Raw genomic sequence first — 22,994 nt, forward strand, 5'->3', positions numbered from 1 at the left:
GAGGCCGGGTAGCCCTAAGAGTTTAAATAGACACTCTCTTTTGGAGAAAGATACCATAAATCTTCTCATCATTGAAGTCATTTCTTATATAGGACAGTTGTTTCAGCATTCATAATTTTTGGACATAAACTTCTAAGTTTTCATTAAATTTGTTACTTAACGCGTTCTGACCCATTACAATAAAAGAGCAGAAACTATGAATAGTAAAATATTTCATCATGTTTTTTCTTATATTTCTTGCTGCACAAATACATATGCAACATGAAATAACAAGCAGCTCTCCCCTCACTGTCCCAGCAGAGATAAACATTTTTACATGCATTCAAAACATATTTGGAGTACTGTAATTGGCAGCTATTTTGGGTCTGATCTATCAAAATCATTGACATTTTGCTATTGATTCCCATGAGAGGTCACTTCACCAGTGCTATTGCTGTAATAAAAAGAAGTACTTGTTATGAAGTGGGCTGGCATTAAGCAGATTTTCATCATCATAACAAATATAAATATGCAGTTTATATGTGTCTCACACAACCTAATCATTGAATCTGTATATTTGAAATAATGGGGAAAACAGGTCAGTGAGTAACTCACAATAATGTTCATGTGCAAGCATTCTTGCTAGTTTATAACCAAGGTTTTCTTCCATAGGTTCCTTAGATGGACTCACTGAATCTGTTTTTCTTATTTACTTGTCCAATAACATCTTCTTTGAAGAAAGAGTGGGAGGATAATTTGATCTGATTATTGCTTCTGTTTCCATGGCTAATTAGGTCTTGAGTACATTGTGGCTTCTTCTAAATATTGCTATTACTTGATGATGGGAGAGGACTTAGATATTAATCAGAACTATAGGTCACCGGCCCCTGTAGTTCTTCATGTCTTTAATTCACTGCTCATAGTATTTTCCCCTTTCTGGGACTGGGATAGGTCTTCACAGGCGCCTCTGCTAGCAGTCATAAAATAACCTGAAAAGAAGCATTAGAGAGGAAACTATAGATGGTCTGGATGTGCTCCTAACTTAATAAAGCAGTCCCTTGCTACACAAGAGAGCAAAAATAGGACCACAGTACCACAGATCTTCACAGGACTTGCCCTGTGGAATGATGATAGTTCTTGTGCCAAGTACCAATGAATTCCAGAGCATGGGTCATACCATTACAAGCCTTGTACTTCAGAAATCAGAACTGAGACTTGAGTCAAATGAGTCTATATCTTCTCAGAAAGGTGAGAGCATATACTAGGGGAATAAATATAATTTGCTTTAACTTTTCTTTTTCAGCTTTACTTTCTTAAAGGAACACAGTAGCTGATCTAGAAATGCACACAATGTTGAGCAACACAGCCTATTGCAATGGGCATTGAGTCCATAGCATCTTCTTTCTCTCAATTTAGAAGTCTTTAAATTATGTCCATGGTACTGCCTTTGAAATAGCCTCATTATGTGCTATGTGATACTATCTCTTTAAGAAGAGTTTTGGGAACCTTTCTTAAAGAAAAGTAGGTTTCCATTGATATAAAAAAATATAACTTAATTCTTTAAAATATTTATTAAGTCCTTGTGATAGAGTATTACAGTCATAGACTTCCAGTACTGATAACACCTTCTGTACTAGCAGTTCCCAGACTAATACGCAAAACTTCAGAGTTCAAGTATTCAAGGTGACCATCTCTTACAGAGAACTAGATATTTTAATAAAATATATCAAGCTTTTATAAAGCCATTCTTCTGGGAGGTCTTGTGTTCTTTGTTGCCTCACATTCCTCTTCTCTGTCTTCCATTACTGTGGCTACAGGTCAAGCAGGATCAGCGAGATGATCCAGCAGATTAATCTGCTAAAACTATCACTATTTTTTCTGTTGGATCAGTGAGCTGCTCTGACTCCCCCTAAAACTGCTGGTCATTGGAAAAGGGAAGCAATGACCAACTGAGGGAGCTGGAGACTTGTGGTTAGATCAGCGTAAGATGAAATTGCATCTTGGTCAGGACCTGAATATCTATCTAAATAGGCACAGACCAAGTGCAAAACATGCGGTCTTGGCTAAGACCTTTTTTCTCTAGAGAAAGTGGAGATGTCTTCCGTGACTAACAAATTATGTTTCCATGACTCTAATGACTTCCATCTGTTGACGGATTCCTATTCCTGGCTATTCATTACTTGGCCATAATTATTGCCCCTTCCAGACTTTCAAAGTTGAGGAAAAGGTACACAAGATGGGAGAAGCTGTCTGCACATATTGAATGTCTTGGAGAGAGCATTCATTGACTAATCATTTACATTTCTTTTGTACGTCCTACTGACATCAACATAGCAATTCATTTTGTTCTACTGCACCATTATATGTAAGAAGTGGGGAATGGCTAGATGTTTCCAAATTGCCTGTCAACCTTTAATTTGTAGCTGTTGTTTTTGTTAATGGCTAAGCAACCTGCTGTGAACTTTCCTCATTAAAATGGCTTGTAACACAGGCAGCTGACAGTATTACTTGAATTTACACCTTTCATTTCAAGGCTATGTCAGAAAAAAAGGATTTGGCTGTTTTCTGTTAACTAGGATGCTAGCCTTTTGCATGCTAACATATTATACTCTGCATTCTGATAAAATTTCATATGAACCTAAGAAACAGCATGTTTCAGAAACAACAGGAGAATAATGCTGAAAGTCAGTTTGTTTTCTGGGCCAAAAATCCTGTTGATAGTTATTTTAGTATATCCAGAACAGTGTCTGGTATTGCTAACTTTTTATAGGCAGCATGGAGAGTTGAGCTTTTCAGAAATGACTGGTAAAAATGTGACTCCTTTATTTTTGTATATCTACCTTAAAATGAATTTTAAAGCAGTGTCAACTCCACCTCTAAAGTTGTCACCTGTGAGCATTAGTTCTTTTTCAGTATTTTTTTCTCTTAACACTTGCTTGTTTGTTTGTTTGTTTGTTCTCAAGAATGAAAATACCCATGTTTTTCACATGTGACTTCTAAATGTGAAAATTTACTGTCATTAGGCTGCAAAGGCAGTTTTCTTGTCAAGCAAAAGCATTCATTTTGTGAATAAAATTTGTTTAATCTGTAGTTCCTTGCCCTTACTAACAAAAAGGACTTCTAATTCTTTTCTAGAATTATGCTATAAACTGCTCTAGGATTGTTTGTATTTGTCCCTGGTATTTACAGCCAAAGCCCTCTCTTGACACTAGGCCCAGAATTCCCTTTTTTGATTTAAATATTGGAGCTTAGTTAACTTTTCCCGGCAAAATGCACATCTAACACAGTGCAAAATGATTCTCACTTTTCAATATAGACTCCACAGTTATATATGACTTGCTTGGGACCATAGATAGATCTTAGCTACACATCCTTTGCAGACAGGAGGGGTTTAGGAATTCTGTTTTACAGACTGGGCAATGAGAATGGACACTGTTCTTTCTGCTCAGGTTGTAGCACTGTGCAGCAAATACTGAGAGAGGGGAGTAGCAGGCATGTCAGTAGCTTTGTAACAAACATTTTCCAATGAAAGAGAGGTTTCCTGGCTTTCAGTTCGTATTGCTAGGGCAGTTCTTTACCATGCCCAGTGACTGTTTACTGTAAAATCCCTTAAAAGATGGGTGAATAATTTACAGCATATAGAACATTGAAGGGGGAAGGAAGGATTGTGGGTAAAGGGGAAGTAAGAGAGAGCAGAAAGTTGGAGGCAGACAATTTCTGCCACTGTTAAGTACTGGAAGTACGTCTGATGTCATGTGATTCACAAAGCGTAACAGCTCAGGATATTAATAAAGTATTACCTAATCAAACAAGTGCATAATAATCCTCAAAGGTCGTATATCATTCATACTGCTCAGGATAGTAAAAATAAAATAAAATAAAAATTATTATCATTGTCCCTTAATCCTGAAGACCTTTTTATAATGAATCTAGCATCTCTAGATGCTCTACTGAAAATTACTCTAGCAAGATTTGAATATAATTGATTCCACAAGGAATTACTTAGCTAGAATACATGTAGCTACTGAATTTTAATTGCTTTCTTCACTTTTCATTTTAATAACTTTCGAACATGTCTGTGGAAAATTATGACTTTTATAAACTTTTAAACATAAAGGCAAGATGACCAGGCTAAACCAACCAATATTCCCTCTTCTGTTTCCTCCAATTCAATGATCTTAGCGGTCTTTTCCAACCTAAACAATTCTATGATTCAACACAAAAATGGCAGCATACTGACTGCAGTTTGGCACAACATGGGCACTCAGAGGCAAATCAGCTGCACCCTGTCTCGTGACATCTCTGGTTCTGGTCTTAACCTGCCCTTCAGCAGAGCAAAACCGCTTCTGTGGTACCTCACTTGCACTCAGAGGAAGAGAGACAGAGATCCAGAAAAGAAAAGAAGGAATATGTTTAGGAGAAGCCATGAAAGCTGAGTATCCACAAGGAGATCTTGTAAAAATAGACAGGTGGTTTTGCTTACACTTTTGTGTTCATATGGAACAGAGCTACCCAGAACAGGGCAGTAGCTTTAGCTTGCCTTTAAATTAAAATGAAACTAAAATTCATTCTCCCAAGGGAATATCAAAATGTCTGAGGGTTAGAAGGAATGTATTTGTTTCTTCTGTGTCAACAAATAGGTATAATGTTTACTTTTATGGCGCCAAGTAGGTTTTTTTTAGTAGTCTTAGTTCAGTGAACAAAATTAGCATTAAGTACATAGTAAAGGCCAATAAATTATGTAGTATTTTAATACAATAGGTTTTAAAATGGAAACATCATTTAGATTTAGTGTGTGAAAGAGGCTGATCGCAGAAAATGTCTTGCAAGCAATGAGGGCTTTGCGACAGATTTTCACGTAACACACTCACTTCCCTTCCCCACTCCCACCCAAACCCCCCCATCTCATCACTTTTCTGCAGAGAAATAGTGGAGGAGATAGCCAGCTATTAATATAGTGAGAAGACATGCCAATACGACTATTAATTTCTGTTAGCTAGATAATAAACCTCTTATTTTTTCATTTCAGTGATGAGGCCACAATAGGAGCCCCTGTATGTAACAAAGTACATGCAGACTAGGTTTTGGTGATATGTCAGAATATTCATTAGGCATAGTGAGGAAAGGAATTCTGTCTTGGGATGTGTTCAGGCATCACTGAATATCTAGGAGAAATGATCAGAGCTACATTACCAAATATTAAAGTTTCAGCAGTTATAACTGAATATGTGCAAGTCAGTAATCCTTGATGATTTAGAATGTTGCAATGCCTCACACTAGAACTGTTTCACATAATCTTTTAATTAGCACTCTTGCTGGCTCTTCTGAGAAAATTTGAATAGCCTAAAGATTTCTGATGAGAGTGAGCATTATAAACATGAAAAAAAAAGAAAATCCAGGATATTTCAGCTGATACTGCAATACAGAAAGCCTAGTTCAAACAATGATTTATTAACTACTGAAAATTAGTAACTTTCAAATACCTTTGAAATTTTCATTTTTAAAAAAGCTTATCTTAAACTTTTTTTGTTGGTATAAAACCCTGTAGGAACTTAAATACTTTAGACTGTTTTAAGCATTAGAGGTGCATTTCAGACAGGCAGAATAAGGCTTTTGAATCTAAACCTAACAACTGCCTTTAGAGCCAGTATTAAAAAACAAGGGTCTGCCACACTCAAAATCCATGTTGGACAAATGCCTCTACCTACAGGGTGTTGAATAACACTGTGAAGGTCCCTGTTAACTGAAATTGTGACAATTCACGTGAAGGCAACTTTATCATGAATGGGATATGCCTGTCAAATCCAGTGATCATTCCTAGGTTTTGTATGAGAACAAAAAGTCTGAGTTTTTATTTGGAGCAGATCAAAAAGAGACACAGTCTCTGTATATTTCCTTAGAAATTACACTATTATAGAATCATAGAATCATAGAATGACTAGGGTTGGAAAGGATCTTAAGATCTTAGAATCATAGAATGGTTTGGGTTGGAAAGAACCTTAAGATCATCTAGTTCCAACCCCACTGCCATGGGCAGGGACACCTCACACTAGGCCATGTCACCCAAGGCTCTGTCCAGCCTGGCCATGAACATTGCCAGGGATGGAGCATTTACCACTTCTTTGAGCAACCTGTTCCAGTGCCTTACTACTCTCACAGTAAAGAACTTCTTCCTAATGTCTAATCTAAATCTCCCCTCTTTCAGTTTAAATCCATTCCCCCTTCTCTGATCACTACATGGCCTTGTGAAAAGTCCCTCTCCAGATTCCTTGTAGACCCTTTAGGCACTGGAAGAATGCTATAAAGTTGTCTGTGCTTCAGAAAATCATGTGCTTCATAAAATGCCATGTGAAGCATGTAAGACACAATCAAGGTTTAACTTGACAACAGCACCACATTATTAGATGTGCTGCCTTCTGATCTTAAGCATTTTCAAAAATATATCATGCTCTGAGAGCTTATAAAATAAAATATGTTTAATCCTTTTGCACACATTTTCAATCAAAAAATCCTGTTGTAAACCAGAAGTGTTCTTCTGCCTTGGGAAAAAAAAAAAAAAAAAAAAAGAAAAAAGACAGATTTAGAGGTAGCTATTTGCTGTTTAGATACAGGTCTGCATGCACAGATTTTTGATTCACAAAGCCTTTTGTGAAGGGACTTCCAGAGGTCCCTTTCAACCTAAACTAGTGTACACTAAAAAAGAGACAGGTTTTAGTAAATTAATTGATCATTTGCATGCTTTTAATTTAGAAAATTCATATTTTTAATAAATAGAAGTTTCATTGATATTTATAAACATAATTTTTATGTTTGCAAAAACTTGTATAAAACTACAAAAGCATTTGCAGATTATGGTAACAGATAATGGAAATTATAAACTATCTTAATTTCAGATCATACTGCTTTATCTTTGTTTTCCCTTCATCAGTGTTAAGCAGGCAAATTCCTTTAGGTGTGGGCCAAATCTTGAAATAATGAGAAAGCTGATCTGCAAGGTGCTGATGTTTTTCAAATGAAATGATACTGAAGATCTATTGTACTTGTACAAAATACTGAGGGACAGATGTTTGTTTTGTTGTTTGGGTTTTGGTGGGGTTTTTTGGTTTTTTTAATTAGGAGATTAAAAACAATAAAAATTGATTTCTAGGGGAAGTTGACCTACCTGTATCCAAGGTTGTGGCAGTCAATTTAAAAACATGAGTAGTCATTATTACGCAACACAGCCATAAACAAAATCATTAAAAACTTACTTATATGAGTGATACTACAGCATGGTATAGTACCTCATTCTTCATGAGTAAAACTGAAATGCTAAGCAATTTTTTTCCCCCAATAAATGATGATGTGTAGGTTGTTTATACTTGAGTCTTTAAGGCCTAGAAAGAATTGCTTCATCTCTAGAGAAAGAATATTAGTCAAAGAGCTATGGTTCACAGCAGTTTGTCTGCCAGTATGTTCCATTTCTAATGACTTCTGTTCTTCCTTATCAGCCTAGCCTAGCCAGAACCGCTCACTTGTTATTTACAGAGCACAGTTTGGATTGCATCAAAGACAGCTTCCACTCATCAAGCTGTTTCCTGGTATTAATTTAGCTCTTCCTGCCTACATCTGTAGCTAAAGCAATTCTCTGTAGTGCTTAAACTGAAGTCTGAAAATAAGTCAATTATCTTTGAGACTCGGTGGAAAATTTGTATTTCGGTTGTTTGGTATTTTTTTTTAAACATGAGACTTACCTGAACACTGAAGGTCAATACAAGGGATACTTGGAGATTTCTGGTAACTAATGAGTCCCAAAGGACTGAGTCTGAGTAGCAATGCTGTACACCAGTAGCAAGTTCAGTTTCAAGGCAGGTGGCTTGGTATAAGTGATATTTGCAAAGAGACAGCGTTCTGCCTACCTGTGTTAAAGGCTGAGCAGGTCTAAGAGCTGATGTGACTGGATGGTTTCAGCAGTCTCTCAGACTAGTCCAACTGTTCTGCTTTGACTGGATTTGTGCACTCACTGGTGGTTTCTAAGTCACTTTTATCCATATAATAAGAGGCTGTGAACAGGAGTCATTGACTCAGTGGGTGCTCAAGGCTCTCAAATGCTGAAATACAGACAGCTAGAAGCTAGACCTCACACCAACTTTTCTGAAGTTCCCAGTCTTGGGGAGCAATTTCACAATAGTCTTAGGTTAACCTGTGACTATCCTACCCCTGACGAAGGCATGACCCTGTCTTTGCTTCACCTGCAACTTTGCCAGCTCTGCATGGTCAGACTGCACCATAAGTAGTATCAATTTACTAATTAAGGTGAACAGTAAAGAGAGAAAAACAAACAAACAGAAAAAAACCAGCCTGTAACTGACTTTTTACATGACAGAAAGCATAGCTCTGATGGACCTCTTGGGTGTTCTGTGTACGTGTATTGACAACACTAAGTTAGGTCCCATTTGTAAGTTTTCAGCTGTGTTAGCCAGACAACAAGCATTTTGCAACTAAGATGCTATGCATTCCTGCATGAAAACTGCATTTATATAATAGTATTAGACTGATGGGAATTTAATGGGGAGCTTAATGAGATTAGAAGGTGATTCCTGTAACTCTTGTAGCTTTGTCTAAGAAGTTAATATTTGTTATCTATGATTAAACCTGTGCATTGCTTTTCTTAAATTTTTATATTTTGTTTCTGTTTCTGAGATTAATGGAAACTCTCTTTCTAGATAATCCTTTTGTAGCTCTCTGTGTTGGTCTTATAGTTATCTGTTTTTTCTTCCTAACCAAAAATTTACACTTCAGCTTAACTTCAAAGTGCCTGTAAAAGTATTAGTGAGTGAAACATGTCCTTTGAAAATGATGAACAATTATATTATTCAACAAAGTGTATAGGCTACTGAAGTAAATAGCCTTAGAATTTTTTACCTTGCTGATTTCATTATTTGTAATTTTTATAGGAGCATGGCAAAAGATATGGAGTTTATTGCCATAACAATCATTCTGTGAAAAAGAGGAACAAAAAAATTTCATTTTTTCATCAGAACACCTCTTTTATGACTTGAAGTGATTATTAAAACAAACAAACAAACAAAAAAGCAGTCCCATGTGTATAAGTCTCTGCTTATTTTTACATAAAGCTATTTTAAAATAACAGAGTATTTTTAAAGAAAGGGACTATCTGCTATTACACAGATGTTGAAAAATATTTCTAACGTTCAATTTTACTCAGCCTTTGTCTGATACAAATAACCGCAAGTTCTCTCAGCAGTGCAGGTAATAAAAGAAAAATTTACCAGTATGTGTTGCAAGTTATTCTCCAGTCAATGTATCTGTGGATAGCTAGAGTAACAGTGTCCACTGCTGGCAAATCAGATAACTGCACTGCACATTAGACCAATATTCTGTTGAAAGGTTTTGATGAGTAAAGTTTTGACTGTGAGATATTTAATAATTTAAACTTGTAGAACTGTGTTACAAAATCAGGTCACTATGTCAGGAGTATTCATACTATTACTGCTAATAATAAATGGTAGTATTTGAACTAATAGCCAGGAATATCAGAACAGTAATATGAGCAGGTATTGCAATATTTTTTCAGAACTCAAAAATAATTGTAGTATTCATTATATTCTAACTGTCACATCTTCAAAATAAAGAAAAATGTAGAAAAATTCTATGAACTTTGTCTTGGTTTTCTAATCTGTGCAAGTAACAAAACAAGCAAGCAGAAGTTCTTAAATTTTTTTTTGTTTTTAGGTCAAAGCATTTGTTGCTTGCTTTGCTAGATTTTTTTTTAACATATAGATGAAGTGTAGAATAAATTAATGTTTCTATTGGGGAGGAAATAAAATGGAAATATGCAGGTTGATATAGCAATTGCCACTGGTAATGATAAAGCTGGAGATGAAGCAGACTGATCATCAAAAGAGAAGAAGAAAAAAACCCTGGCATCTAAAAAGTTATCTTAATCAATATTTTCCTGGTTTGGTTCTTTTCCCTTTTTTTTTTGGGGGGGGGGGGGCTGGGGGGAAGGGTTTATTTTGTTTTTCTGTTTGGTTTTTTTGGTGGGGGCTGTTTGTTTTTCGTTGGGGTTTTTTGTTTTGCTTTTTGGGGTTTTTTTTTTCATCTGTTGCAAAGAAATTCTTTCAGTCAAAGAAAATAGTGAAAGGAAGATTAAGAAGAAAAGGAGAAAAAAGGAAAAGACACTTCCTGTCTTAATGCAAACTGCATTATCACATCTTATTATCTAGATTAAGTAAAAAGAAGCTAAAGCACACTTTTTTTTCCAGATGTTTATATCTGTCATTAATTTACTCCGTTCAATAGAAGTAGTAGACAATCCACTGGATTTTCTGTTTGATTGGAAAGAGGGAAACACCTCATGTGGTTTTTGCAGAGATCATTAGTTGTTTCTGAACCCCAAATGAAGGGACATTCCTATATGAAAAGACCTCAGAGGTGATCAAGGCTTATCCTATGGATGAGTGAGGCATTAGCCAGCACTGTCCTGTATCTACTTTTTCTTCCTTCAGAGATTTAACTTTCCCTGGTGAGCAGTACCCAGAAAAAGAAAATAACAGGATTTTAGGTTTCAGGGCTTTTTTCTATTTTTTTTTTCCTTGCAAATGTCTTCAAAATAACATCAGATGGATTGCAAAACAAAAGTTATTTGAAAACAGATGAATTGTAAACAAAAACAGATGACTATTGAGAAGTTTGCTTGCCAAATTAATTATGCTGCCAATTTCTGGTTAGATGATAGCAGAAGACTACTTTTTTCTAAATTATTTGCTAGTGAGTGCCTTTTATGATTTCTTCCACCAAAAAAGGGTATTGTGGACACGTGTGTGCGTGTGTGCATGCAAGTGCATAGGCAGTCATGTTTCAGTCCTTCCTGTCACTGGTGAAAATCACCTTCTATACTTACAGGATTATAGAACGTATTTTGAAGGGAATCATCCTCCTGCTTCTCAAGCTAGTAATTTACATATGTCTCCGCTTATCCTGTGTCCTCTGTTCAGCATTTTATTGTAATGGATATAATGTGCTTTTTCTACAGTGTTTATGTGAGATGACAAAATCCAACACCTCCCTTGTTAAAGTCCAGAAGTATAACACATTTTTTCTCACATTTTCATATGTTTTCATATCTGTTCTGAGGAAAGCAAGAGGCCCTTACATAAAAATTTAAAATTAATATTTTGGGGGACTTCAGAAAAACAGTCAATAAGCTTGGCCTATATAGTTTTACTTGTATAAGACATTAAATATTGTGATGTAACATTAAAGTTTATGAAATGAACCATCCCCTATGCGTATGCTTCTAAACATTCCCAAAATCACTGTTATCCACAGATCTGAGGGCTTTTCTCCTTACACGTAAGAATTTTTCATATTGATGGCTACTTTTCTATAAGCCATGTTTTATTCTGGAACTTGTGCAGCAAAAATCAATTTGTGTTTAGGATAGTATTTGTGATGATTCCAATGAGGAGACTGCAAGTGAGTTCACTGCAACCTCCATAACTATTTTTGTGTTGTGGGAGTAGGAAGCCCTACTACTATACCAGGCAGGTGTAACAGCTGACATCATGCTCTGCCAACTGTACTGACCCCAGAGGAAGGTCACTGTAGAGAGCAAATATTTCAGGAATGGCATTCCTTTTGTTGCTGCAAAACACAATTTAGCAGACTCACGTTACAGGGATTTTCAGTTACTTGGGAGAATAATAGGGAAGTCTGTTGCATGTTTCCGAAGTCAGGAAAAAAAGAAAAGACCTGCTGTGGCTAGATAAGCAATTGCAACAGATGTTGTTTTAAGCTTTGCATATTAATGAAAAAGCTCTCCTTGCTGTTTTTAGGTCTCTAAATCTTAAACTGCTCTGTGCATCTGTGTGGACTAGAGATTGGGGGTGGGGTGGGGATTGTTTTTCTTTGATAACAGTCGTGGTTCTGGCTTGTGTCACTAGAGCCTTGTCTGAAGCACTCCGGTGGCAGATCTGCTATTAGCTTCAGTGGGAACAAAATAAATGGCTATGTATTTCTGTCACTGGTAATTAAGAATCTCTCTTCAAGTTGACTATTTGATTTTTAAAGTTAAAATCATAAAAGTATATGTCTCTGCAGAAACCACAATGTATTTAATTTTTAATTACTTTTATGGATTTGTCCCTGAAAGTGATCTTGATACTTCTGAGTTTTTTTTTGTTGTCGTTAACTGTTGTTTGAAAGAGACTTGGAGTTAAGTTTTAGGCCTGGGTGAGCTGTCCTGGAGAGCTTCATATGATCTGTGTGCTCTTCAGATTCTCCTGTCAATCCAGCTGATTTCTCTTGTTCAGCTGGTCTCAAAAGGAGCGTCAGAAGCAGAGGAGAGATAGAATGAAAACTAAGAGTCATGAAAGATGTCACAGGTGTGTTAAAAGTTAGTAGATGCAATTATGCATCTTATTTTTCTGAAATATTGATTGTTAAAAATAGCATAAGAATCTCCATCACTTTCCTTTTCCCTGTTGAAGAACAAAGAGTTAGCCAACTAAACTGAAAATTAAACTTGAAGCAATTAAAACAGGGATTTTCCTTGACACAGCATTATTCATGAGACTTGTTACAGCAGTACAATCACTGCAATTTAGCATTGGAAGGGAAAAAGAAAAGCAAAGCCAAAAAAGCAAAAGCAAATCCAAGCAATTTAAGAACTATGTAATTTTTAAATAAGACAATATCTATTTGGTTCTATCCTATTGTTCATCTACAAGGCAATTGAATTCAGTTCCCTGAATGAAGCTGAATCCTTACTAGTGTAGAGGTACTCAGTCCTTCCAGCTGCAGACATATTCCAGGTAATGTGTAAAAGATGTCACCAGTCAATGCAGAACAAATACAGCACTAACGCATTGGCTCTGAGTGGGCATAGGCATTCATACTTCCTTAGATCTTATGTCTAGTAATGGTGACGTTGATAGTTCTCTGCACAACTAGTAATCTGATGTGGGACTTCCTTGTATGGAAGATTAATTTATTCTTACATATATTCTAATTATGTTTTAGTAGTTCTTCTTACGACTCAGATACATGAAGTTTAGCAGGGCCAAAACCTGTGAAGTCAAAATACGTCCATTTCTTCAAACAACATACTGTAAGCTTACTTTAATCTTATTTAAAGGGATTCACCTTAACACAATACACTCAAGGAGCCAAAGTCATACCTATTAAAATATACTGAATGCACAGAAGGTCTGAGTAGTCAACAGTTTCAATAGGCATGACTTTGCCTCCTTGAGTGCATTGTGAATGTTGAGACTGAAAGCTGAGTGCTTTTGATGGAGTGTGAAAGCATAGATACCCAAATTCTGTCAACTATATTAGTATGTTTAATAAATTTTGTTCCTAATGCTCATCGAAGTTTAATCAAGCAGCATCAAGTGTTCAGGGTGTTAAGCATTTTAAATCGCAGTGCTTCACAGTGCATTGTCTTCTGAGAAGTTAACAACTTATAAGGAGAATTATATCCATAATAACATAGGAAAACATGTAAAACTGACCTAACTTAGAAAGTTTAAAGCTCCTTCCACAACCATACTACTCTTATTACAAGCACGGAATGCACATAAACTATATGGAAAAGAATTTCTTACCCACATTTTAGTATGTTCATACTTGTATAAAAAAATGACCTTTTATGTTCATGTGTTTTTCTAGCTTATTATTTTGTTTCAACATTGAACACTTACCAACCTGCAGAGTAAGCCATAGATCATATTTCTCTCACCTCCTTCAAGCTGTAAAGTTATAGCTCTTTGTGTCCCAAGAAAATTAAATCAAGAATTGCAAGTTACTATTTCTTACGAACAGCCTCCCCGGGCCATATGTACACACTGTGTGCCTTGGACAAGTATTAGTTTGTAGTTATATGAATAATCATATTTGTAAAACAGAACCACATTTTCTCGTGAGGCCATTTTGTGGGAGTGGAGGTGTCTTAGTACATAAATTGAATTCAGACTCTTGAATTACCGTCCTCCGAATTACCAGCAACTGTCAATACATTTTTGATCAGTACCAACAAATGTTCAGAACCACAACCTTAGCTGATAAAAGCCCTTTGGTAATCAGTCTGCTGTCCTATCAAAAGCACCAGAATGTTGATTAAATGTATCCATCAGAATTTATAAACAAGTATTTTTTTCACTGCTGAGACATCTCTGCTTAGAATGACATTGAATGTTCCCAGTGGCCCAGATGTACTCTTAAGTATACCTTGCAACTGTTATGCCTAAATTGCTACTTTTACTCCTGGAGTAGCCTTTGAAGTTTGAATGGAGTTTTAAGGAGTAAGGTATTAACTTTGTTTGCAAGTGTAGCACACATCTTCCTGGAATATTTGTCTTAGGGTTTGATTTGATTTGGTTTGGTCTTAATATAAGGAATAGATACAGGATATCTGGGAGGAGAAAATGCGGGTGGAGTGTGTGTATGTGTGTACCTGTAGAAAGACATTTTTGTTTATGTTGAAATCGTTTATGAAGTCTGTAGGGTTTTCATACCTGTGTTGACCAAAAATGACTCTGTAGCTTGTAACTCTTTCCAACCTAATGCAAAATATACAAGTGGGAGAAAAAAAATATTAAAATACACAAATAATAATTAAAAAAACCCACCCAAACACAATAAAAGAAGCCAACAAACACAACTGTTTAAACGGTAAGGATTACATTTCTGATTCTGTAAATTGTGTAGCCTACTGATCTAAGTTAGGCTAGAGTATAAAGCATAAAATCTCATTTTTCATCATGGAAGCCCTTACAAAAGTGTTTTATGTATCACTATTACATGTATATACACAAATATTGACAGTGTATATTTTAATATTGAATTTTGATGCTTGGAAATACCACACTGTAATTTACATTTTAAATTAGATGAAACAGAATGTGTTTTTTCCCCAGTAATATGGAAAAAAACCCTAAATTTAGGATAATAATAATGTTTGATACACGACTATACGATAAAGCATTTTACACACACTTTATATCTGTTGAGTGTTTTCCTCCAAAATCAATTCAAGCAAGTAATTTTAAATACTCTGAAACGTTTTTGGTTTAGAAAACTCCTGAATAATAACAAACCAGCAGTTAGAAATGAACAGATGGGGAAACAGAAAGTATTGAAAATCACTTCTCCCCCTCTTTTGCTTTTAATCGTTTGTTTTCATACCCTGAGTTTTGTTACTCAGAAATAATATTCCATTATAATGTTCCAAACGTTAAAGCTAAGATATTTCCATTTGTCCTAAATGTATAAACTCATGCAGTCACTGGTCTTTAAGGTAGCCGATATATTCATACTTGTACAAACCATCTGTTAGCAGAACCTTCACTTTGACTAGAATTGCACACATTTTATCACAGGTTAAGACAGCAGATGGCTCTCTTGAGTTTTCTTTGCAAAACCTCAAACTGTAAACAACTGCTCCGCATTTCTGAGATGCAAGGAGAAAGCTATTGTTTTTGATCTCTGGAGTAAGAATCATATTTTCTCCTGTCTATAGGCATCCTGCCCGTTTTCACCTTCATTCTTTCCTTTCTTTACTATCACCCTGAGAATCATATTATTGAGAAATGTCAATGCACTTTGGCAAAGGCCCAGTATTTGAAGGAAACTAAGGAAAGGGAACAATAGTAGTAGATAGTATATAGTGCATAGCATGATTGGATAATATAAAGAGGCCCTTCCAGTGAAAGGAAATGTGGAACCTACATCTTTGTGGAGAGTTTCTTGTGCAAAAATTAGGGCTGTAGGTATTCCTCTCCTAAATTCCTGTGAAAATTAAAGACAGTGGAGGATTGGCCTTTATTTCACTCTACTCCCTCTCATTCATTCCTTTGTTTGGAGCTAGGTTGCGTAGGAGCCACTGGGCTTTGTCCCGTCACCTCTTCCTCTGGTGGCAGGTGATGTCCCAGGGCCACACATACCCAGCCTCTGCTCAGCTGTCCACCTGGCATGAGCAGCCAGGACTGGGACAGGGACCAGGGATGGGACCAGGGATGGGGTTGGGGGACCCACTGGGACAGCATTTGGAGGAGGGCTTCTGTCTTGATGACACTTAAGGAAGGCAATACCATGTCTTGTCTGCTGTCGGGAAGTAAGGAAAAGAAGCAGTATGCAAAACTGTAACAGTGAAATCTAAATAAGAAAACCCACCTCACTGTCTAATTGCATTAGTTAAGGTACTTGTTACTGTTGTAAGGAAATTGCTGCTCTGTAAAAATCACCAGATAGAAAATCCAATGCGTTTTAGCTGAATCTCTTTAGAGACACTCTTAAATAGAATTAAAATGTATTATCCAGATCCGATTGTGCATGTTCTGCTCCTAGTTGGTCTAGCATTAATACAAAATCCCTGTATAAGGGAGTTCCCACCATACACTTTTGCCCTCTTTATAAAAATAGCCGTTTATAGATTAAAGGATTTAGGGAAATAAAGGTCAGTATTGGAGATGCTGAAGCCTCTGCTGAAACAAGAACTTACACTTTCCTAGGAGGTTCTGCATTGCAAAGCAGTGCATTATGCTGGATGGATATTTACACTTCAAAGTCTGTTTTCTTTAAAGAACCATCTAGTAAGAAATTAGAGTATTCTTAAAACATTATTAAAGTTAGATATTTATTACATGATATTTCCCTGTGTCAGTATCTGCCCTTCCTTATAGGATAACCCTGCATTTTTTTTCTGTGTAGCTGCTGGCTTCCTTTTTCTAGTTTCCTCTGATCAGTTGCAACTTCAGGAAGTTTAACCATTAGCCTGGCAGAAAGTAAATCCAGAAAACATTGACCCCTTATCTGAAAAGGAAGAAGACCCAACAGAAAAGATTAATGGAAAGAGATGGAATATCATATTTTATATGGTATTTATTATCTGCAGCATATTGAGGACTCCTTGGGGACAGAGACTTCTTGGGGCAGAGAGAGACTCCTTAGGCATTCTGAATCTAACGAGCTTGGCCGGGGCTTGGTCAAATGCTCCAACCTGGCCTTGAACACTTGCAGGGGTGGAGCATTCCCAGATTCTCCGGGTAACCTGTTCCTGTGCCTCACCACCCTCACAGTAAAGTGTTGGTGATAGATAAATCTATCTACTGCGGCTCTTTGTGGGTGCCCTACAGAATTCTTTTGGTAGTTCTGAAACCTCGGAAATCAGTTAGCATTCCGAGGTAAAAGTGTGCTGGTGCAATAACCTTCTCTTCCCAAAGATCGCGTCGTCGTTTGGGTGGAAGGTACCCTCTGCCTCTTACGTGTGGGTGTTCCTCAGGGCTCTTAACACCTTCGCATGCAGCAGAAACCCCTCTCCCGCAGGACTACGCCTCCTGTCCCGACCGCTACTGAGGCGTGGGGCGAGGAGGGGCAGACGGGCGGGCTCCCCGTAGTCGTCCCTTCTCTGCCCCGCAGCTTCCCCGGTCGGAAACGGGGGCAGGTACCGGCATCACCGCAAGCTCGGCGGGAAAGGCGGCAGGGAGCTGGTGCGAAGAAGCATGGCCGGGGAGGGCCGTGGGCCGCGGGGCGGGAGCCCCGTACGAATCAACCCCGAAAGCTGAGAGGGAGCAGAGGCAGCTGGCGGCTGATCCGCCGGGAACCCGCCGCTTCCCATCAGAGAACCGCTTCAGCAGCGCCCCTTTCCTCCGCCCCTCGCCCCCCTTTGCTTTATTCTCCTGCCTGTCCCCCGTCCCTCCTCCACCCCTGGCACCCTCGCCGCCCCTCGCCTTGGGGAGGACGAAATAAGCTCCAGCGGTGCGTGCCTCTGTGTGTGTGTGTGTGCGTGCGTGTGTAGGGGAGGCTGGAGCGGGGTGGGACTGAAGAGCCGTGATTACAGCTCTCCCCGGAGAAGAAGATTGCTCTCTCCAGATGCTGATTTCTGAAGCACTTGGCAATCATCAGGCGGGAGCCGGGAACAGGCGGCGGTAGCCGCCCCGGCCGCGGCGATGGCAGCGCCGGGCGAGCAGGCGGCGGCGCGGGGCTGAGGGGCAATCCCGGGAGCCGACGCTGCCGGTCGGGCTCGTCCCGACCCGCCCTGACCGGGCGCGGCTCTGCCCCGGGTCCAGCTCGCCCCGCTTTGCTCGCCCGCGGACACCCGCCACCCAAGCAGGTGCCCCTGAGCCGGGGCACGGCGGGAGCGGCGGCGGGGCACCCATGCGGTGACCCGCGGTGGCGGCGGCAGCTCCTGCGGGCCGCAGGGCGGGGGTGACCCGCTGTAGCCGCGCCTCGGCCCGCAGAAGGCTCCCGCTAGCCCGCGGCCCCGGGGATGGGTCCTCGCCGGGGCTGAGCCCCGCCGCCGCCCTCCCCGCTGCCCGTGGGCGAGCCGGAGAGCAGCCATGGCAGCGGCCATCGCCAGCGGCTTGATCCGGCAGAAGCGGCAGGCGAGGGAGCAGCACTGGGACCGGCCGTCGGCCAGCAGGAGGCGGAATAGCCCTAGCAAGAACCGCGGGCTCTGCAATGGCAACCTGGTGGACATTTTCTCCAAGGTCCGCATCTTCGGGCTCAAGAAGCGGCGGTTGCGGCGCCAAGGTGCGTCCCTGTGGCCGGGCCCGCCCGCGGGGTCCGGGGGAGGCGGGCGGGAGAGGGCAACCTGTGGCGAGAAACTTCCCGGGCCGGGCCGGGCCGGGCGCAGCCGCGGAGGGAGGCGGCAACCGCTGCTCCTGCCGGCGGGCGGCTCCCGGTCGCTGCCGGCGGCGGAGGGCTCTGGAGGCACAGCCGTCGGTCGGGACCGCCCGCCTGCCTGCTGCCGGCGCGGCCGCCCCGCCCCGGGGCTCGGGGGTGATCGCGGCAGGCGGGCGCCGCGGTCGGGAGCCCGACGGCTCAGGCGGCCGGCGTGGCGGGAGCTCTGCCCGTGTGTCCCCGTCTCGCCCGTGTTTCTGTTTAAAGGACAAAGAGCGCACAGTGTGGAGAGGTTTTTAAGTGCCCGGCGCCCGGGGACTGTCGCTTGCCCGCTTGTCTTTGGCAGGTGCAGCCTGGCCATAGTGCAGGGTCCCGGTGACTCCCCAGTCACCAGCGCAGCCGGCAGCAGTAGGAGAGCTGCTTGTCATCCCTGTGAATGCCCAGGTCAAGGCCCTCTTCATAAACACACACAAGTTTTGCAGGCAGTTCTTGTTTGGTGTAGATGGCTGGTAGTCACCGGAGATGGCTTAAACTAGTACCATGGTGACTGCATTTTATCCAGCACTTTGTATTAGAACCCCAGAAATAAAAGGAGTTAAATGATATTGCAGTGACTTCTCTATTTTTTTAACTTTGTGGTATTGAACTCGATATTTAACAGCGTTCAGAAATAGTGATGACTTATCTTGTACTCACCCTCAGGAAACAAGTAGTTTTAGAACAAAGGGATTGTATGATGAAGAGTGAAATAGTTAAGTATCACTCAAAACCTGGCTAATACCTACAAGTCAGTGGCGAAGTACAAGCAACCCTCTGTTTCACTAAAGAATGCCCCCGTGTGTTGTAGTTTGGTATGTATACTATAGCTACTCTCCAGGTTGGGTTGGAAGATAATTTTAAGAAGCATAATGAGTGATCTGTCATGGTTGATCCTGCTTTTTTCCATGCTTTACACTTGAAATAGCATAAATGAGAAATTCCATACAATTTTATTTTTACATTACTTTATTGCCGTAAGGATTGTTTCTTGTAACTCCTAATGCAAGCCAAATCTTGCCATTCTTAGGTAGTACAGTGGTACAGGGAAGACGAGTGAGAAAATGTCAGCGGCAAAAACCTATGGTGTCTTCTTTTTAGGCAGTCTGCATGTGTGCTCAGATAATAGAGTACTTGGTTTGTGATAGTGGATTTACATATGTGATACTTGTTCATGAAAACCAGTTGAGGGGGATTTGCTAACTGAACAATTGTTCTCAACCACCTGTGCAGCCTTATTTGCGGAAAAACTCTGTACTTGACTATATTGTGGTTTGAGGAGGAGATGACTGTCTCACAGGACCAAGATGCCAAACATTTTCTTAGGTAGGAAGAGGCTTTAAAGAGACTCGTGAACTCACCCTTCCTTATTCATTCATTTTTCGTAAAGTACTTTGTGACATTCTTGAATAAGAGAATTAGATTAAAATATATCTCAGCTGTTAACCCATACCACTGCTGCACGTGATTTCAGTAAGAATAATCAGAAAAAGGGCTATTTCCTTGTACAGTCTGCAGCACCAGACCCCTAAGTTTGTTATTTGAAGAATCCTTCAAATGGAGACGTGGCGATGATTTATCCATTTTTACATTAAGGTTTCAGAATTATGCTCCTCCGTAAGAATTCCTGCTGCAAGAAAAATCCATTGTATCTTTTGCTGCATATGTTCCTGATGAGTAAAGTGGTACATGAAGTACCTGTGGATTCAAAGTTGCATGCTATTTAGGAGGGAAAAACAAAGAAACAAGCAGAAGTCATTACTTAAAGAACTTATGCGGAATAATTTAGAGTGAATGATTATTTGGAAAAAACCCCACATTTTATAAGGCTGGTTGCTGTAAAAGTACCTTATATGAGTTACAGAATGAACATTTATGAATCTTTTTATTTTTCTGAAACTGAGTTAAATGACCACTGAATTCTTCACTGAAATCATACTGTAAAACCCATTAAAAAAAGCATTTGCCAAGCAAAATAGGATGCATTTCAAAACATCTGTTGTCAGAAAGGTGCTATGGGATTTTGACAAATAAACCTTGTGTAAATGATATAAAGTGTCATGAGAGCATTGTGAAAAATGAGCTAATCGAGATGTGACAAACCATCCGTAGCATTCTTGTATAATTCAACAGAAGTGTAGAAGTATATGTAAAATATTTGTTATGTACAGCAGTAAAAGCTAGACTGTACTTCTCATGAAATAAAAAAGTGCTTTGATTTGTTCTTACATAGGAAAAATAAGTGTCTTCCCGTCTTCGAAATAGTGAAGCAGCAAAAACTAATGATGCTGCTTTTTAAATGGAAAACATTTTCTCTTGCACATACATGTGTATGTTAATGAGATAGATAGATATACACAGTCTATGCACAGTTACCAACATGTTCGCAAACTTCTGAAAATGTTTTTCATTTTTAAACTCTTAAAAATGCCTGTTAGTACTGTTCACATTCAGTGTGGTTTATTTGTGAAGAAATGAAATTACAAGGAATAACGTTCTAAAGTCATATGTATCCTCAACTGAATATAAAAGCTTTCTGTCATTGTGACTAATTTTCTGTTCATGGTCCTTCCTTTAGGGGCATACTAAAATATCGGTAGGACTGTGTTTTGGAGACTTAACCTTTTGAAAGGCTAGCATTAAAGATACACCCAGGAGCTCACTCAGGGCAAAGGGTAGTATTTCTAATAGCTTATGTATTGGTTGAAATGGTAGATAGAATGGTAGTTTTAAACAGTTTTTCTAAAACTTTGGTTAATGAATCAGATTGTCAGAGTAATTTCTGTGGGAGACTTGTCTGATTTGCTGTTGAGTGAATGAAACCATTTTCATTTACTGGGCAGCTTTGATTTGTATTGTTTAGTATTTTGATATTTCAAATTTCTTTCATCTTTATTTTATTTTACCTGTCGTCTGATAAAGAAATCACTGTCATTAATTTCCAGCTAGCCATGAAACCAAGATTTTTCCTGACACTGGTGCCAGACATCAATTAATTATGAATCACCATCTCCCGGCTTAGAGGTTGTTCAGTTATAATGGTTTAATTTATGTTAATATAATCACAAATGGAAGAATTGACAGACGAGATTTTGAGTCTCCATGTGAAATAACCTTATATAACCCGGGGCCGCCCCATAAAAAGAAGAAAATAATTGTCAGTTCTTCTCATCATGCAACTACAGTGAGCAGAGATTAAAACATATGCTTGTCACTAGTGCAAATTCAAACTTCTTAGCCTGTATTTTCCTCTACATATCTAGCTTCTTTGCTAATCTGAAAAATCATCATTTGGTTAATTAGGTCCCTTGGGAGTGTTCTACTGGAAAATACTCAACATTTAAATGTATTAAAAACCAAGTGTGATGTTTACCATTTCTGTGTGCTAATACCACATTAAGACTTCTAAATTTATACAGAGAGTGTATGAATTTTGGAATGACTTGGCCTCTGATTTTGCACATTAATATTTATGAGAAAGAGAGACCTAGGGAACATGTTCAGAAAATGCACTGATTAGATTTTTTTACATCTACAAAGGTAATTTAATTCTCCAAAGAAAGCGTTTTTGGAAAATTCCTCAATTTGTCAGCTACTGTTTTGTGGCAGACATGGGAGTGGCCCATAATCTCAGATGTAAGATTATTCTGTGCCTTAAGTAGTTTTTAGTTCCCCTACTTGTGGAATGGTCTAAGTGGAACTGAAATGGAGATCTGTGCACGCGGGTGTACATGCTTAATTTCCTGAAGCTTAAGAAACTGCATTGAATCCCATTCAGTTAGTTCCAGTCTTGAATGATCTGGCTTGTTCAGAGTTTCAGTGGACCAAAACCCATAGCTGTGCTTTTTTCCTATGTGACTGTCCTCAGAATTAATTCTGCTTGGCAGCTCGCTAAAGCCCACAGCTTTTGCCTTGCCCAGGTGGAAGACCATCTTCTATTTTTCTGGGTGTTGAACTGATGTTGCTTATTCTCCATTACTTTTCTTCAGATAAAATTGTTTAACCCACAACCTTTTTGGAACAATAAACCCAGTCTTAACAGCACATACAGGAAATTTTAATCTTTCAAAATTTTTCTTCGTTGCTGCTAATCTGTTCAAAGGACTGCGCGATCATCACAGATAGAAAATGTGTAAATATGCTGTATCTTATATAAAACATTCTAAGCATACTGAAAAATTATTTTTGAACATATGGTTTTCTAGATTCAGTGTCAAGTTTTCTTTCCCATGCATTCAGTATTTCATGTAGACCCTGTGCTTGCTAAAGGAAAGCTTTAAAAAGAAATGTAATAATGGATGGAATGTAATTCTCTTACTCTGAACTGGTCTTAGTGGCCCTAAAAGTAATGA

The 22,994-nt window shown here is 39.1% G+C and overlaps 1 protein-coding gene across 2 annotated transcripts in view; it reads left to right on the forward strand.

Moving 5' to 3' along the window:
- Positions 1-22,994, forward strand: part of FGF14 (fibroblast growth factor 14) — a 402,730-nt gene that overhangs the window by 246,999 nt on the left and 132,737 nt on the right. Inside the window, exon 1 of one of the 2 annotated variants that reach the window (XM_065677979.1) lies at positions 18,324-18,516. The exons of the other annotated variant lie outside the window; for it this stretch is intronic. Coding sequence (XP_065534051.1) covers positions 18,324-18,516 — 193 coding nt within the window. Of the gene's footprint in view, positions 1-18,323; positions 18,517-22,994 lie in introns of those variants that run through there. 2 annotated transcript variants of the gene reach the window in all.

This window comes from Lathamus discolor, chromosome 4 (genome assembly GCF_037157495.1).
Source record: "Lathamus discolor isolate bLatDis1 chromosome 4, bLatDis1.hap1, whole genome shotgun sequence".
NCBI lineage: Eukaryota > Metazoa > Chordata > Aves > Psittaciformes > Psittacidae > Lathamus > Lathamus discolor.